The sequence below is a fragment of the Maniola jurtina genome, chromosome 26, assembly GCF_905333055.1.
Source record: "Maniola jurtina chromosome 26, ilManJurt1.1, whole genome shotgun sequence".
NCBI lineage: Eukaryota > Metazoa > Arthropoda > Insecta > Lepidoptera > Nymphalidae > Maniola > Maniola jurtina.
The window spans coordinates 3415472-3431363 of record NC_060054.1 but is presented as its reverse complement, the minus strand read 5'-3'; the positions used below and the strand labels follow the sequence as shown (position 1 = coordinate 3431363).

Genomic DNA, 15892 nt, shown 5'->3' with positions numbered 1-15892 from the left:
ATCCAAAAATCGAGAATTTATGATTACATCACAAAAAAATTAATTTACTGAATAACATTAATAACTTGCAGTGTTTCTACATAAAAATGTTAGGTCGATAAATATTCAGTATGATGGTACGGAACCCTTCGTCTGCGAGTCCGAATCACAATTGTCCAGTTTTTTTCTCTGGATACGGTACGGAACCCTAAAAACCAGGGAATTTTTAAAAACTGATTTTTCCAAAAAATAATGCTATTTCGGACCAAGTTTTGGTGATATTTTTAAGGGCCTTTTAAAGGTGACCTATATGCCAGTCCCATACTTACTAAATGAATTAAAATCAAACTTTTATTGATCTAAAATTACCTATAATAAACTTTAAACTTTCATTGTTGAAATGGTTTGCTAAAAATTCATTTGAAAATACCAATATGTATAAAACTAAGTTTTTATAGCAAGCTTTTAGAAACATCAGTTTTTTTTAATTCTCATGCTTTTCTAATTAATTTTTTTTTTAATAGTCTACCCCGCTGGCCCAGATTGGCAGACTTTACACATCTTTGAGAAAATAGACAACTCTCAGGCATGCAAAGTTTCCTCCTGATGTTTTCATTCACAATTAAAATAACATTAATGCTTAAAATGCACTGTAAAAAGTTACAGGTGCATACCCGAACCTCTAAAGTTAAAGTGGCTGAAGACTTGACCACTATGGCACAAGTGCTGAATTAAGTAATTTTTATTAGTAGCAGACGGAGAGACAGACAGACAGACTGACAACAAAGTGATCCTATAAGGTTCCGTTTATCCATTTGTGGTAGGGAACCCTAAGAGTTAAATTAATTATTATCATTTATCTAAGTAGGTACTCAATTTTAAGTCTTGTTTTATTGAATTGTAATTATAATCCTGCGATTTTTCAGTTATGTAATTATTTGGGTACTTGCAATAAGTAATTTACTTATGTAACTGAAAGTTTTACAGAGATAAATCAGTGAAATCAAAAAGAGCTGTGTAAGAGGAACAAAACTTAGTAGGTAACAAAATAAATGGAAGAATAAAATAAAAAGACAGATAAACGTTTTAATATTTTAATCTCTCGTATTGCATGAAGTTTTCCTTACAAAAAACTCACACCCGAGGGAACAATTCACTTAGTTTACTCGCCACACACCTCGCACGCACCCAAATATGTTACCTACTAAGTTACATGGATTATACACATATTCTGTAATTTTTGACTTGAAGCAACGTTATACACTAATTATTAGCAGAATTTTAAAATAAGACAGCTATAAAACAGACTAATGACGTTCATTTTAAGTCAAAAATCACAAAATAAGAGCACAAAACAATGGTTCACTATAAGTGGAACAGTTTTTTCTACAAGCACACTCGCACTGCGTCCTGGCATTACATAACAGCTGCCAACATCACATGATTGAAGACAGTCCACAGCAAATTGAATTCAAGCATTACATAACTCACTACACATTTTTATATCACTCCCTTTTATGTTAAGTTGGTTACTGTACTACCAGGATAATAATAACACTAATTTAGTGTATCATACATGAGTAGAGGTTAGAATGAAGTCTGTCACCTAGCCTTGGCCTCAAACGCCAAACACAAATGAGGTCATTACATAACTGTCACTACAGAGAAATATGATCAGAAAATTCTCTATTTCAAGATCACTGATTTCAAATTTAGAACAGATGTTATTAGTACTTAATGATAAAGATTAACCCTGAGCGCTACAATGCATTGTTAAATTATGTAACACTTGTGACTTACTTTAATGAAACGAAAAATATATGGAATCATTTTATTTAACTAAAAATAAGTTACTAGGTTTCTTTTTTTTGTGTAGATCCTAAATACTTAATACATGATTTCACAGGGGAGTGGCTAGGCGTGATTTAGAATCACAATTGAAATTATGGTAACAATCATTTACATCATTCTCAACAGCTCATCTAAATCATTTAATGTAAGACATTAAATGATTTAGATGAGCTTCTTGATCTCATCGTATAGGACGAGCACGAAGGCGCCGCCGGTTCCTCTGAGCACGTTGGAGAAGGCGCCCTTGAAGAAGGCGGACGCGCCCTCGGTCTTGGCGATGGTGGCCCAGCAGTGCAGCGTGCCCTTGTACAGCATGTCGCCCTTGGCGCGGCCGGACTGCATCATCATGCGCCGACGCACCGTGTCGAAGGGGTAGGAGATGATGCCCGCCACGGTGGTGACGGACTGCGCGATGGCCCAGCTGATGACGATGGGCGTGTTCTTGGGGTCGGGCATCATGCCGCGCGCCGTGTCGTAGAAGCCGAAGTAGGCCGCGCGGTAGATGATGATGCCCTGCACCGACACACCGAAACCCCTGTACAGACCGGTGAGGCCGTCGGACTTGAAGATCTTGGAGATGCAGTTTCCGAGGCCCTTGAACTCGCGCTGGCCGTCGCCCCTGCCCACGTCGGCGGCGAGCCGCGTTCGGGCGAAGTCGAGCGGGTACACGAAGCATAGGGAGGTGGCACCGGCGGCTCCGCCCGACGCCAAGTTGCCCGCGAAGTAGCGCCAGAACTGCGTGTGCTTGTCGACACCTCCGAGGAACACTTGCTTGTACTTGTCCTTGAAGGCGAAGTTGAGCGCCTGCGTGGGGAAGTACCTGATGACGTTGGCGAAGTTGCCGCGCCAGAACGAGAGCAGGCCCTGCTCCTTGGGAATGCGCACGAAGGCGTCCACGATACCTTTGTAGCGCTGGTCCACGGCGATCTGCTTGCTGACGTGCTGCACCTGCAGCAGCAGCTTTACTCGCTCGATGGGCGCCACGGCCGTTTTGGAGACGGCGGCGGAGATGCCGCCGGCGAGGAAGTCCTTCGCGAACGCGACGGGATCTGCGAGGTTCTTCGACATTTTGTTCCAATTAGTTGGACCCTTTTTCACTGGACTATATGCCTCGCAGGCGTGCGGTGGGAATCTGAGAGTTTCACACGCGAAATGATAAAATCACGAAATACCAACTCCCGATTTTTGTTATCAGGAGATATAAAGTAATTTCGTGATCTCGGGAGCACAGGGGTAGGTGTGTGCCTTTTTTAAAATTCGATCGATCACGTTCACTCGCAGTTCTGCCTAGAGGAGCGGCGCAAAAGAAGGAAGGGATGGATGTTGCCAACATTAAAGATAATTTCCACGAGGTCAGTGTGGCCAATGCGATATCAATGATTAGCCCAATAGCTTTATTATATCTGGTAACACAGCTTTTCAACCTTCTTTATTTTAATATCGAAACCTGTACAAATTATTATTCCTAATGTAAGCAGAAGATTTCCTGAAAGTAAAAAAAAATTGTCTCAAAAATCACAGAGTTCCCGATTCTTAATCCCTTGTGTCTTATGAGGACTACTATAGAAGCCACACGATTTCTGTTCACTGTATAATAAACATTCCACATTTAAAACTGATTTATTATTATACCATTATTAATTCAGAACACTCGATTCGGTAACTATGTATTTTCATTCGATAACTTACCGAATCGAGTGTACTGAATCACGCTGCTGATTTGAGTTAAAAATGTGATTAGGTTAAGTTGGGATTAATTTAGTAGGTATTTAGTATTTTATTTGCTACAAATAATATATGCATAATCTCCCAGCTACTTTTTACTAGACAGACTATTTTACATCAATTAAATATCCAATATAGGTACTTTTAATAGGAAACGCAATATCGAAGAACATTTTATTTAATTTTAAAATTGTTTTTATAAAAGAATGAACATTTATACCACTTTCATGCTTTTATTTCTTCTAAAGTTTCTAAAGTTTCCCACATCCACTGGGCCCCACAGAATTTTTTAAATAAACAGTTTTTAAATGATATACGCTAAAAAGTTACTATTATAAGTGAAAATAAAGTTAAACAGCACTAAAACCCTATTACTAACCGTGCACTGCCACTGGATATAGTATTAAATTGTTCTTCTGTTGCTTGGTGTATTTTAACATTGCACTTTATTTATATTTAAGAACTCAGAATTTTTTCCTCTTTCATTAATTGATGTCCTACTTTTTTGGAGGTAACATCAAGGTCAATTTTTTTTGTACCCTATGTCATCCGGTCCATAATAACGAATTGATTGACAACTCATTCATCAAAATCAGCTCAGTAATTTAGTCGCTACGGTGGGATACACATAAATACAAACCTACTATTACATACAAACATACATACATAAAGACTGCTAAAATCATAACCCTTCCTTTTAGCTTTGCTACATGTATAATATATCATAATGTACATGATATTGTCAAAAGTAAAATTATAGAAATAAATAAAGTACATAACAATAAATTGTTAATGATATGTGCTTTATTTTACGCTATCAAAAGTCCTTTCAATATGGGGAAAAAAGATTCAATGGTAACACTTTGGTAATTGGTAATTAGAGCGTTTTGTTCTTGCAAATTTTTCCTCTACACGATTACGTAATGTTATCAATTTATACCCAAAAAAAGACTTTAGGATAAATTAATTTAACTGAATTAATATATTCAAAACAATAGTTTATCCTTCAATTGTCGGATTCACGAAATATTTTAAAGGATTATAATTAAAATATTGATTTATTAAATAACTGAAAGGGTGTTTTATGCAATATCAAAACGGAAAATCAGTGTTGCAAGCATCAATAAAATGGAAAGTGCCCCGTCATAAGAATTAATGGCGCTATGTTGGCACAACTGACACAAGGCACCATAGACATTTTATTTTTAATCTGTAGCTGTTAATAACTGTCAAATAAAATGAAAATTCTAATGTCAATTTTTTAATCCACAGACTAGGTTTTTGTAGTTTGTACGAAGTGCGAAAAACAAAGGGAAATCTTGATGAAACAAATTTTAATGTGTTTTTATTAGTGAAGTTACTTAACAAAGTTGTTATTGATTAAAGTGTCTTAATCATAGCATGCAGATGAGTCGTATGGGATCGCCATCGGTTGGAATGGACGAGGACAGCGGCGCAGGTCATGCTCTGAGTGACTTCTTGCTACAACTTGAAAACTATAACCCTTCTATACCAGATTCTGTAGTTGCTTATTACCTGAACATGGCTGGATTCGAATCTCAGGATCCTAGGTATGTATAAACTTTAACCAAGTCCTATAAACTGAAGCTTATTCTAAAACTGATATTTCAAGTTAAAAACTGTAAAGTTACTGTCAAGGAGCCAGCCACTTTCGAATTTCAATAAACTTATTTTAAATTTAATTTTTTTATGTTTTTGATGAAATTATGATCAAAATCGACCTTGTGGTAGTTGTTTTATACTTAATAATTTTTTTAAATTCAATGTTTAAAAAATAATCTTATTCATAACTGTTTCTTTAGTTAGTTCAGCATTGTCCCAGAAGGCATAATTTCTAAATTGGCTCAGATCTCATTTGATGGAAGACTGTAGACAGTTACCAGCTTAGCAAAATGTGAACAAGATTTTTGACTCTTAGCTTTTTTTACAGTTATCATCAGATGCTAGTAATAATAACTAGGAGTTAGGACAAATGTCTTGACATGCTCTCAGATACATAGAGGAAATGAAAACGCCAAAGTTGGTAGCCCCATTCAATTACCAACTCTGGTCAATGTTGCTTAGCAATTGCAATCATTGATTATGTCTTATCACAATTGGGCTACATTCTTTTTGACTTTAGAATTCTTTATTTTACAGAATGATAAGACTTATAGCGCTCGCCTCCCAGAAGTTTCTCTCCGACATAGCAAATGATGCCCTGCAACACTGCAAGATGCGGACCTCCAGCCAAATCAGCCAGACCACCAAGAATGCCAAGGGACCCAAAGAAAAGAAATATGTTATGACCATGGAGGACTTAGTGCCAGCGCTACAGGAATATGGCATTTCAGCCAAGAAACCTCATTATTACGTTTGAAATTTAGGATTACTTTAATTAATGAGAGAGTATAGCTGATTTATTTGAAACAATCTGAACTGATAGTAACATGTCCAATACAGCTCATAGTTGGCATCATGTAACAGGTCTTATTATAATTAAATTAATTACAAAAACCAGTCAAGTGTGAGGTATTCGCAACACAGGTTTCTGTACCATTGTAAAAGATATAACATTATGTACTTATAAATTTTTATTGATGGTCAAAAAAATGAAGCAAATTTGATTTTAACCCCAATTCAATTGGCTTTAGACGTAAACCATTCAAGTGTGGCCACTCAGTTTAACGCGTTGATTAACGGCGATATTTATGGCGTTGTTGGGCATTGACGTCAACCTTAACTTGGCCTGAGCATTATTATTTGTAATATTATGTATGCAATTAAATTATAAATGTATAGGATTTTACAGTATGTCATTTATTTTAATTCCATTCTTTAAGTACATAATTCAATTTTATTCCAAATCAAGCATGTAGCCAATAGATCACTTTGCAAATCATGAATAATTCTGAGTTTGGAAGTTATACTGGGATGGATGAATGTACACACTACATAGGAGAAAAACTTTCCAAGCCAGCTTCACTGCAAAGTTTGTGTAATGATTTTGTTATGGTTCTGTGAAACCGCATATTAATTGTAACTTAATGAAATGAATAAATTTTTATCCAATTTGCTTTTTTTTAACCCCCGACCCAAAAAGAGGGGTGTTATAAGTTTGACGTGTGTATCTGTGTGTCTGTGTATCTGTGTATCTGTGTATCTGTGTATCTGTCTGTGGCATCGTAGCGCCGAAACGAATGAACCGATTTTAATTTAGTTTTTTTTGTTTGAAAGGTGGCTTGATCGAGAGTGTTCTTAGCTATAATCTAAAAAAATTGGTTCAGCCGTTTAAGAGTTATCAGCTCTTTTCTAGTTTTCTTGTAGAAAAGAAGGTTAGATATAACCGTTAGGTTCATAATACTATGTCAATAGACAAATGTCAAGCTGTCAAGATGGACGTTGCCTAAATACATAATTATTTATTTGAAAATGATGTTTTGGAAAACTCAAATACTTTGGATTGTCGGGGGTGTTATAAATTTTTAATTTACACTTGTTCACTCCAAAAGTCCAAAGTAGGGGAGAATGAAAGAAAACATACAAGCTGATATCTATATTATTTCATTTCAGGGATAGGTACATAACAATTTTTATCACGTGCCTAGGGTAATCATGTTCTGTGATTTTTATTGTGGTTAATTATGTTGTATCCATCACACTAATATTATAAAGGAGAAAGTTTGTATGTGTGTGTGTGTGTGTGTGTCTATGTTTGTTACTCCTTCACGCAAAAACTACTGGATGGATTGGGCTGAAATTTAGAATGGAGATAGATTATACCCTGGATTAGCACATAGGCTACTTTTAATCCCGGAAAATCAAAGGGTTCCCACGGGAATTTTAAGAAACCTACATCCACGTTAATATATCCCTCAGGTCATAATGCTCCATGTGGAAATGGATAGCAGTAGAATGGGATATACTATTTAGAGATTTTTTAAGCCTCAATAGCTCAACAGTTATAGAAGTGGACTGAATTTCGAAAGGTTGGCGGTTCAAACCCCAGTCGTTGCACTATTGTCGTACCCACTCCTAGCACAAGCTTTACGCTTAGTTGGAGAGGAAAGGGGAATGTTAGTCATGATTAAAATGGCTAATATTCTTTAAAAAAAAAGATTTTGTACAACATAAATAGCCACATTAATTACTCTATGAATATTATAAAAAAGTTACTTCTTTACTTTTAATACTGGTACTAAGCTTAAACACTAAGTAAAGACAGTATACTTTAATCCCAGTAAAACAACTGGTTTCAAAAATCTAGACAAAAACAAGTGCTATTCTAATTTACTATACATAGCCTTCAAATGTTCAGTCAGAGGTGTATTATCAGTCTCCATGTAAAGCAGAACTTCTAACTTATTCGGAGCCACCAATTTTAATTCCCTTATAAATTTCTTCACTACAGGTGGCTTAGCAAAGGACATCCTGGATATATTTACAGTTGTAAGTTTAATTTCCTTCTTCTCGGGGTCAATGTGGCCTTCTTCGTGGGAGGTTAAGCCAAAGTTGTGGCTGACTAAGAAGGCCAGGTCGTTTGTGCCAGGCTTTATGCGCAAGAAACCTCGTTCTTGGTGCATTGGGGTGCCTTTTTCGGGGTGCTTTGAGATTGACATGTAGTTGAACATTGGCTGACCTGTTGGAGAAAGTTGATTAACATTAATTAGTGCCATGAGCATCACCAGTAGCGTGAGAAAATGCAGATGGTTTTTTCACTAATACAAATATACAAATACTCCCGTTTCTTTCTGATTCTAACCTAAAACAATGATTTTTTTACAGTAAAATAAATATTAACCTCTTCTAATGTCCCTGTTTTCCTTTTTGATTGGACTAGAACATTTATTTATAATACTTAAAATTACCTATTTAGACCTCTGTCAACAGAGGCCCAGTAAGGACAACTGTCACTACGACAGTTGTCCTTATCGCACGAAATTTTGAAAAATTGAGGGTTTTTTGAAATATGTACCTCATTTTCAACTCTCCGCCTGCATTTCCTCATAAGTAGATCATTAGTTAGATGCCATGAACATTACCAGAGGATAGTGGAGCTTAGCATAAGTTTATTCATTGGGTTAACGTTGAGTTTCATTTTCATTGCAATATCCATCTGTACAAACATTCTCTAAATGATTGTAATGAAAAATTATAGGTAGTTTCATTTTTGGTACAAAAAGGTTAGTGAGAAAGGGTACAGTTAATGATTGATCAGTTCCAACATTTTCTGCTTAGTCTGATAGATATCGGGCTATGAAGAAGATACCCATGGTGTTCTTAATTTTAATGTTAACAAAGTATAATTAATTGGTGTAATATATTAGATACTAGAGGATGCCAGTGACTTCGTCCACGTGGATGTAGGTTTTTGAAGATCCAGTGGGAACTGTTTGGTTTTCCAGGTTAAAAAGTAGCCTATATCCGTCCCAGGGATATAAACTAACTCTGTACCAAATTTCGTCGTAATTGGTTAAACTGTTGGGCCATGAAAAGGTACAAGACGGACAGACACTTTATAATATTATAGTATGGATAAAAATGATTACCAATACACGTAAACTGTAACTCCTCATGGTACTGAAATTCAGGTATATTCGGAAAGCAGCCCCGTCCGTCTTCAGTGACCCATCGGCCTGCTAGCCAGGATATGGGGCCAAGAGCTTCGTGTAGCTGCCCAGCCATTAACTTAGCTTTCTCCAACTTTTTTTTATAAGGTTTTAATCTGGGTTCTTATTGTAAGGTTTTAATGGTTTAGCTTGTAAACTTCGGATTTCCTTTTTTTCTAGTAAGTAAAGCCAATTATTCTTTAATTGCAGTCGCTATTTGCTCTTAGAAAAATAATTTGCTGTTCGTAATCTGCAATCTGGAGATTTTGGCAGAAGCACCTTTTTAACAATTTCTACAATTTCACAAATTGAAGTAATACAAATTAGCTTTAATTTAAATTTACTAAGTTTCTTCTTCCGATATCATTCCTTACTAAATTTATTTAAATTGGTTTATAGGTAATTTTGAAAATTATGCCAAAATTGAAAATTACATAGGTAGAAAATTTGACAAGTTTTTTTGGAGCTGGCTTTTCAGCTCTGGGTTCTAGACTTTTTAAGCCTTACATTTGACGATTAATAACCGTACCGAAGCCACGGGTAACATTGTAAACGTGTATGTGTTATTTATATTCTTTTGCATGCATTTGTATTTTTTGTAATAATATTGAGTCGACGCACGCAGATATTGCGTGATATTTACATAATTTATGTGCGTAATATATTGAAACACATAAAAAGAATACCTGTTATATAATATGGTAACAATAAGTAACTACTTTGTCCACATGGATAAAGTTTTTGAAAATCTCGGGAGCTTTTTGATTTTATTGACTTATCACTTGACTTATCATAGTATTTTATCAAAATCTGTTTAATGGACCAACTGTAAAAAAGTGACAGACAGATTTGACACACGTCTTTTAAATTAATATGTAAACGCATAAACAGGAAACAGGAATGTAGGTAAAAGCTAATAGTTTAACTCCATCTCCAACAGATCTTTAATATGATTACAGGAGGAAGACTGGATTCTAGTTTTATTCACCACCTTTAAGAACTCTCTTTCGTTATCAAGCAGTGAACCCAGAAATATTTCCCTGCACTGATCACTTTAGATATTTTTATCTTCATGTGCTGTGCTTCATGATGAAATCGAGCATGGTTCTGGTTTAGAACTCACTGTTTACTTCCAATTTCGGCTGACTTCAAACACGAGGAACAAAACTTAGCTGCACTGACACTTCTGGAAGATGCTATTATTCCAAATAATGAATTAAAAAAATATATACCTATCTATTAGACTAGTAAATTAGTGTAAACCATAAACATTGGGAATTGGGATGGACTCTCAAAGAGTCATGTCGCCGAAAACGAAGGAATTCCTACAGAAGATATGTTACAAGGAGGCATCATCGGTTGATATGACGCAGTATGGGTTTGCAGCCGAGAGCTATAGCCTGTTAATCAAACCAGGTAGATTACAAAAGGAAAAAACGCCTAGTAAGACACAAATATCTCCGAAAAAACCTCGCCGTAGACCCACAAACAAGACCAAGACACAAAAAAATTGAAAGAAGAAATCTTCGGGCACCTGCAGTGCCAGTGTGAAAAAATTAACAAAATAAAAGTAGCTTACAGCTTTTACACTTAATTAAATAAAAATATTATAAAAGATATGGGAGCTAATTTATTCAGTTTTTCTATTTACATGGGATATATTAAAAGTTTTACAAGGGATTGTATGGTTATTTAACAAGCGTAACAATGATGAGAGCATCATTCCACTGATTTGTCACGGGTAAAACATACTTTAAATAAAAACAACTTATCTCTTTCCTGTAGGAAAAAGCCATCAACATCAAAAAAAATCTGTATCATATTTTACTTTTATCACTGCAATTACAGGTTCCATTAATGTTTCCAGCGCAGCTAAACTGTTTAAAGGCGGGTGGATAGCGACATCTGCAACCAGAATCCGTCTTATTGGCAACGCAACTAGCTGAAGCACAGGATGAAGCGCCAACTTCGTGTACACAAGCTTCCTTCTTACTACACTCAGCGTCTTGATTTTCTTTTAACTCAGGTGGTTCTAACACTTCACTAATTCCATGGTTACAGCAGTTTGCAAGCTGTTTAGGCCCTTTAATTGGCACAGAATTTTCAAATACAATTTGACCACTTTGATCTGCAAAACGTGATTTCAAATGTTCAGATTGAAATTCGGAGTCTGTTACTGGCGAAACTTTTTCTTGAAGCTTGTTAACTTTGTTATTTGATCTAGAATCAGATGTATCGCAACAGGTATTGCAGTCCATAAAAGTTCCGTTAGAAGGTTCCTGCATAGGAGTCGAGCGTGGTGCCATGTATTGTACTTTTGCACCGCTTGCAGAGCGCATATTCGACGGGCTCTTTAAAGCTGATCGTGGACATGGACTTGCTACAATACGTGGTCTAATTTCTTCTCTTACGTTTTGTTTAAAGTTTTTATCAGTACTGATATTTTCTACATGCGGTCTAGTTGGATATTTAGTCATTTCATCATCGGATTTTTCACAACAATCGTGACAAATTTTACCGTTTGTTTTGCTTCTGTCTTGCTCATTATCAAATTCTCGCCTGTATTGGAAATAATTCTCATTTTCTAACGAGTTAGGTTGAAGAGCTTGTTCTTGAGAATATTCTTGTTGGCAACATGGAATAGTTTTCCATGAGCCGCTACTGTCATCGTGATTAGAAATCTTCGAAATATTTTCTTCAGAGACACGTGTTTTATTGATATTTTGAGATGACCGGGATATTCGTGAATTACTTACATCATTAGGAATTTTATTTCCACTTGAATGACGATATTTTTCAGAAATTGAAAAACTGCTAGTGCTACGAAAATTTGTTTTGGCTGAATGATTATTCAAATTATTTAGATTTGAAATGATTTCTCTATTTGCTGAACCAGTGGCATCAGGAAAACATTTATTTTGGCAAGATTTCGTCACACACTCTTTATGTGGTATGTTTTGCGTTTGAGACACGTCTTCTTCGTCGTTTCTATAACTTGACACTGTATTAGCATTCTGATTTCTTGATGACATATTTGGATAAGAAACAGGTGCTCTGTTATATTCTTCTTCATTATGTGACTTGTCTTGCTGATTATTATTATTTCTAGATCTATCGCGGGAGTGTGGAAAGTCAAGATCATTTTCTTCCATGTTTTCACAGCCACCTTCTAGCTGAGTGCATGGTCCGAAACAATCACTATACATTATTACATCATCTTCATCAGTAGAGCCTTGACGAAAAGGAGTCGGTGATTGTCTGCGAGTTCTGCAATTTGTAGAATCACAAGTGTCTGATGTGCAAAAGTCTTGGTCCCACTGGTATATTGGATGTTTCATCGTGGGAGGAGTTTGATTCGGGCTGGTTGAAGATGGAAACTGACAATCAGCTGGTAATTGGCATGCAGGAGGATCAGCCTGGTGAAACAAGCAGGAAGGATGGGGAGCAGGGCAGGAAAGAGGTTTAACCTGGCAAATAGGATGTCTCACCTGACAGGGAGGAGGTGACTCCAGACAGAGACGAGGCTTAAGCTGCCACGCGGGAGATTGAATGTGACAGGCTGGATGTTTTATCTGGCTCGCAGTAGGTTGATCCTGACAAGAAAGTTTTGGGTCTTGGCAGTTAGATCTAAGCCGAGATTTAATTTGACATGCAGGTGGTGGAACCTGGCAAGCAGGAGGCGACGGAGAAATGCAAGGATGTGAGCACGGTATTTCCAAACTGTCAAGGCAATGTCGTTGCAATCGTTGTTTCTTTGGACATTGTCTCTTACGAGACGTCATGTTTAGTTACGCCTTTCATATTTTGTTCAAACAGTTTCTTAGAGCAGGTAGTCTGTCTTGAAAAGATGGGCCTTGGGTGTTAACGTCTTTTATTGTGTTTATCTCATAAGTCTTAAATTAAAATCCTTAGCTGAACAGCCAAGCTTTGATTTGCATCATGATTTACTTATGTGTATTCAGTGAATACCACCTGCTTACATCTAACTAACTACTGTTGATCTATTGTAAAATATTATTCCATTTTTATTACAGATTTATTATTGTTTACATGGTATATGTTGTAATTAATATGACAGAAATAGGCAAAAAGCCAGAGTTATTCTGTCAACGTTGTGATGGCTGTGACAGATTTAACAAAGATGATAATACACTTTTTAAAATGAGGTTTTTTTCCCCATCTAAGACTTTAAAATATAAGACATGATGACTACCTACTTTTAGGCCGCAGATACACCTCTAATTTACTTACACCAGTTACTAGCGGATGTAGCACTCGCACTAATGCAGATGGCGATCGCGGCGGGGCGGTGTGGTACGCGGGCGGATGTGTTCCACTTCCTCGCGTCACGCGCCCTACTGACGGCTAAAAATGCTCATTGCGACGTATCTTGCGGTTAAGTTCAATTAAGTTCAGTTAAGTTATTAATAAGTAACTACACTAGCGGCACGCTATGATGGCCGGTTTGACACATTACAATAGTGATGTGGAATGTCAATTTATTCTCGAACAAAAAACAATTAAGTTTTGTTTTTGTACCTGATTAAATAGGTTTAATAAAACAAAAATGTATATGTTTATTTAATTTATTTGAACGAACTGAATATTTGAACGAAAATGAATATACATACTTTATATGCACACAAGAAACATATGAATACAAAAGATACCAAAAAAGGTGCCACAAAAGGCCATAATTAATCAGATTCGTCCATACTACTATTTTCACTGTCGTCACTGCTATCATCACATACATTAATAATTATATGTTCGTTTTCTATAATATTATCAATTTTCACATCTCTTTCATAATCTTCCCTTATTAATTTAACAGTTCTATTCACAACCTTTTCCCAGTCTCCTTTAGTCACATGTTCACAAGCTTCTTCTAATAATTTTAGCATTTTTTTTGTGGTAAATGGGGGTTCTGTATTGTGTCTTGCAGCATATCCCTTAATTTGAGCCCACACCAACTCAATCGCATTATACTCACAATGGTAAGGCGGTAACCGTATAACTCTGTGCCCATGTTCTAATGCTATTTCGTCAATGACGTATCGGATCTTGGTTGGTTTGTTTTCTTTTAAAAGACGTACTAATTCCGCTTTTAACATATTCATGTTTGCATCTACGCCATTTTTACGAAGCCATGCGACGATATCAGCTTTCTTTTGGGATTGGGCAGGTGGCTTGTCAATTTGCATCGAGTGGTATGGGGCGTTGTCCATAATTATAATAGATGGTTCAGGGAGGCTACACAACATTGAGGTAAACCATTCAGTAAACTTTTCTCCATTCATGTCTTCATGATAGTCTCCAGTGGTTTTTGACGCAAAAGCCATGAGAGAACCTTCGACAAACCCGTTGATGGTTCCGGCGTGACAAATTATAAGTCACGATCCTTTTCCTACAGGAACTTTGGAAGTAGATGCTGCTGTGTCATCGTTCCAAGAACGGCCTACAGTATGGTTAGCATTAAGCCATGTTTCATCCAAGAACACAACATTTTGCCAATTTTTGATTTCTTTCACTTGCCGTAAAAAAGTATACCTTGCCATCGCTATATCAAATCTTTCCATCAATATTTTGCGTTTGTTACATTTTTTGTATCGAAATCCAATGGTCTTCAAAATCTTCGTTAAAGAACTTTCCCCACCGAAGAATAATCCAGCTTCCTTCAGTGAATGCACCAACTTTTTTCTTGTTGGATACTCCTTCTGTAAATAGTAGCCGTAAACATGTCTTCGGATAGCATCGGCATCAAAGCTATCGATGCCTACGACTGGTTTTGCTCGTTTTCTCTTTTTTGGTGTGTGAAGTTTATTTTCTTCTGTGCCAGTCTCGCCATATTTTTTTTTAGTTATCCGTCTAACAGTTCGTTGTCCAATATTAAGCGCATCAGCTACGCGTTCAACCACTGACGTTATAGGTAAAATTGGCCCTCCATTTTGAGCTTCACGATCGAAATAGTTACGAAGGCGTATTACGAACTCACGTGTCTGACTATTTAGAACAGTTCTCTGCGTACGTTCGGTCATATCGACGAAATCCACAACAAAGGGCTTGAACAGAGTCCAAATTAACGAGCAAGGGTCAACAGTAATGCAGTATCAATAGGTATTTGAAATCCAAAGCCAGGTCAAAACTATATCACAATCGCATTGCACTGACAGTTTATACTTTTCGAAGCAACGTCAATTCGAAACTGCTTTGTTTTGCATTGAGCATTGACGCGAGTTTGCCGGAGGTAGTAGTTGTGCTAGCCAGCGATCCTATGTGACGATCGTATTAGATTCCATTTTTAAAAATTTATTGATATTTTTTTGCGATTTCAGAGGTTTGTCCACATAGTGAAAATTGTTCATATTCACAAGTACATTCACCCCTTAAATGGTGCAAACTGATTTTTCTACACTTGTATACATTTAAGAAATCAATTTAATAAATAAATTTTGAGTCCTAAACCTAAAACTACATTCGATAAAATTTATGAATCTCTGCACATCACTATCGTCAATAAAGTAATACAATTATTTCCTTCAAAGTCGTTATCAATTAATACGGAACTTCATGAGCGGACAAACGTCAAACCGGCCATCATAGCGTGCCGCTAGTTTACTAACTAGTGTAGCTACTATGTATTATTAATAAATAATAAAAATCTATTAAAAGCTTGGAGAGACACAGACTTTATAGCTTTTTTCTTTAGAATGCTTCTTTTTCAGAAA

General features: G+C 36.4%; 4 protein-coding genes across 4 annotated transcripts in view; 1 reads left to right on the top strand and 3 right to left on the bottom strand.

The window, feature by feature from the left end:
* The window catches only part of LOC123878693, a 317944-nt gene that overhangs the window by 130469 nt on the left and 171583 nt on the right, over positions 1–15892 (bottom strand). The window lies entirely within an intron of this gene.
* LOC123878650 (ADP,ATP carrier protein) lies at positions 1060–3162 on the bottom strand. Its single transcript, XM_045925964.1, has 2 exons — positions 1981–3162; positions 1060–1939 (listed from the first exon to the last, which is right to left on the bottom strand). Exon 1 carries the CDS (start codon positions 2896–2898, stop codon positions 1993–1995), a length of 906 nt encoding a protein of 301 aa, XP_045781920.1. The 5' UTR covers positions 2899–3162; the 3' UTR covers positions 1060–1939; positions 1981–1992.
* Positions 4808–6625, top strand: LOC123878692 (transcription initiation factor TFIID subunit 10-like). The gene is made up of 2 exons (XM_045926006.1): positions 4808–5126; positions 5716–6625. The coding sequence occupies exons 1-2, from the start codon at positions 4957–4959 to the stop codon at positions 5933–5935; spliced, it is 390 nt and encodes a 129-aa protein (XP_045781962.1). The 5' UTR covers positions 4808–4956; the 3' UTR covers positions 5936–6625.
* Positions 7097–9607, bottom strand: LOC123878682 (peroxynitrite isomerase THAP4-like). The gene is made up of 2 exons (XM_045925995.1): positions 9105–9607; positions 7097–8194 (listed from the first exon to the last, which is right to left on the bottom strand). Exons 1-2 carry the CDS (start codon positions 9238–9240, stop codon positions 7836–7838), a joined length of 495 nt encoding a protein of 164 aa, XP_045781951.1. The 5' UTR covers positions 9241–9607; the 3' UTR covers positions 7097–7835.

Excerpts from the sequence above, each read along its gene's own strand:
- LOC123878682 (XM_045925995.1), bottom strand. The coding sequence starts at position 9,240 with ATGGCTGGGCAGCTACACGAAGCTCTTGGCCCCATATCCTGGCTAGCA. Across the intron at positions 8,195-9,104 it reads GTTACAGTTTACGTGTATTG|GTCAGCCAATGTTCAACTAC; the intron begins GTAATCATTTTT and ends TTTCTCCAACAG.
- LOC123878650 (XM_045925964.1), bottom strand. The coding sequence starts at position 2,898 with ATGTCGAAGAACCTCGCAGATCCCGTCGCGTTCGCGAAGGACTTCCTC.
- LOC123878692 (XM_045926006.1), top strand. The coding sequence starts at position 4,957 with ATGCAGATGAGTCGTATGGGATCGCCATCGGTTGGAATGGACGAGGAC. Across the intron at positions 5,127-5,715 it reads TTCGAATCTCAGGATCCTAG|AATGATAAGACTTATAGCGC; the intron begins GTATGTATAAAC and ends TTTATTTTACAG.